At 49.6% G+C, this 2,496-nt stretch overlaps 1 protein-coding gene across 1 annotated transcript; it reads right to left on the bottom strand.

Moving 5' to 3' along the window:
* On the bottom strand, positions 1-659 carry NGA_2030600 (dyslexia susceptibility 1 candidate 1; the record flags this gene model as incomplete). Its single annotated transcript, XM_005855950.1, has 1 exon — positions 1-659. A coding segment is annotated over one exon (659 nt), but the record flags the coding sequence as incomplete, so codon positions are not given.
* Positions 660-2,496: the final 1,837 nt, after the last annotated feature.

Genomic DNA, 2,496 nt, shown 5'->3' with positions numbered 1-2,496 from the left:
TCCTTCAATGCTATTGCGTAATTTCCCATCTGACAAAAACATGCACCACGGCGAGCGTACAACTGTAAGTATATACCGACTGACGTATCGGAATCTTGGCGTTCACTCGATTGTAGAAGCTTTAAAGCCTCTGTGCAGTCGTCAGCGCATTCCTGATATCGCCTGATTCTGAAGAAGCATAAAGCGCGATTTCCAAGGAGCAGGTGGTGCTGTCGGTGTCGAGAGTCACAGCACAAAGCCGTAGTATAGGCATTTATGGCTGATTCATAGTCGCCTGCTCTGCACATATTGTCACCCCGAGCCTTTAGCCAAAAGGGGTCTCTTTCGCTCACCGAACGCATATCATCATATTTGGGCTCCTCGTTATGATTTCGCGCCTCAAGCTTTTGGTGGACGTTTTCATTCCATGCTGGCTTAAATTTTTTAATCCACAGATCCTCATCAAGTTTCTTGGATTCCCGCAAAGGGGTCGGGAACATTCGCGGTGTGAATGTCACGTTTATGACTTTGCGTCCACTTTCGGAACGCACGGCAGGCGCCACGGGCACTGACAAACTTTTAGATGTTGGGATCGATAGTGTTGACAATGTTTCATGGGGATCGATCCCTATATCTAAGGCAAAAAAGATTTGCTTTTCCTCATTCAAAGTCCTCTCTTGCTGAGCCCTACGCGCCTCATCCATTTCCATGCGAGACTTGAGGACCTGCATTTCGAACTCCTTTTTCTTCTCTTGGGTTGCTTTGTGGAGACTTTGCTCTTTTCCCCGCCTTTCTTCGATTGCATGTGCCCTACGTGCAGCAAGAGATTCTTTGTCGAGCGTCTTACGAGGAACTGTTAAGCTTGGCCAAATTCCTTCATTATCCAAACCCTTCAATTTCTGCATGGTGAGGATCAGCTTGCCGCCTATTTTTGCATTTGCTTGGACACTTTCGTCATCAATACTATGCAGAAGATCTAATGCCAACAAGTATTTGCCAAAGCTAACCTTCAAAAATGTGCGAGCGACTTGTGAAGAACGCAAAAAAAGGTAGAAAGAATGAGCCGAAAATAATTAAAGGCATGAACAGAGGATTTTACTGATAGCAATGCAAAGATAAAACTTACCATATATATCAATATCTTCTGCTTTTACACCTCTAAAGCTTATAGTTAGGAGTATTTGATGCTCATCTTGCTCCCATACGTAGGAGGGCACAAGGGGCGGCATGTTGTCCTGAAAAAACTTCAGAAAAGGACAAGAAATCTGGTCTTGAAGTACTCACAAATAGCATCGGCCAGTACGCGCACCCAAAAACGCTACTAATGATTAAGTATCTAAGAATCATTAGCCAAAGCTTTGACTTTGATGACACTGCGTCTGAAAATGTCCTCCCAAAATGCTCATTTCCGGCCCTCGACCCGCGCCGGAACCTCCCGCCCCCTCAGCCGAGGCCCTCGGGGGGCGGGCCCTTCTCAACACATCACGCCGACTCCTCGTCCTCAGAAGGCCGGACGTACATGTCAATATGTGGTCCACACAGTCCTCACGAATATACACGTTCACTCCCGTGCTTTGCCTCCATAGTTCAAAAGTGAGACTTGCAAGCTGACCGCAATGGTGCGGGCTTGACATGATGTTTGCCTTTAAGCTCGCTCCCGGTTGGCGATCAGGCTGGCACGCTGTTACCCTATCTTATTTGCGCGAGCACCGCTGTCCCTTTCCGGACAGGTATATATGAACGAGGCGAGAGTGCCAATGTTTGTTGAACCTTCGACGTGCGGGCGTTACGCCTTACATTTCTTATCCGGTTATGCTCTTCTGTAAGGTGCGGAGCCAAGTCTCGCTCCGCGTGTGCCAAAGCAAAGTGCATCACGCGATCACGGCCACGACTCTGTGATCTCTTTTTCCTTTGTGTTCAAAGTTGAGACTTACCTCCATTGCTCCCTCATACCATTTTGCTACAGGTAACCCCATCATTCGCTTTCCCTAAGGAGGCGATTGAAGAGCCACTTGAAGCTGTTGAGGCAGTCACCGAAGAAGCTGAATCCGTCCAAGGCCAGCTCTTGAGAACGAAATGGCACGCCGTGGATTGTCGCATAACTTGCCAAACTACGTCAAGGGCGGGTGCACCGTCGGGGCATGCACATATCAAAGCCAAGCGGCGCGTACCTTTCACGACGACGATGATGACGACAGCGGGGGTGTTGGCCGTGACTCAACCGTGTTGACAACAGACACCACAACGGGGGAGCGGGCGGAGGAAGTGCGTGTCCAGAGCAACGCCCTCAAAGACGCAAATCTGTCACCCGTTGCGACACCGGCCCCGCATCTCTCAAGGGACTGCACCATCAGTGCCAGGGAGGTTGAAGAAGCGTCCCGCATTCTTTTCGCGCCAGAGGGCGCGACCTCTCACTTTCATCACCATCGGGCGGAGGCTGCATATCAAGACTCAGAGGCGAATAAATTACAGAAGCGGGTCTCAGGTGCCGCCAAGACTAGTGAAAGAGCCCCTCAA

This window comes from Nannochloropsis gaditana, assembly GCF_000240725.1.
Source record: "Nannochloropsis gaditana CCMP526 unplaced genomic scaffold scaffold069, whole genome shotgun sequence".
Taxonomy (NCBI): domain Eukaryota; class Eustigmatophyceae; order Eustigmatales; family Monodopsidaceae; genus Microchloropsis; species Microchloropsis gaditana.
Note: the sequence above shows the minus strand (reverse complement) of the source record. Positions and strands in the feature narration are given on the sequence as shown.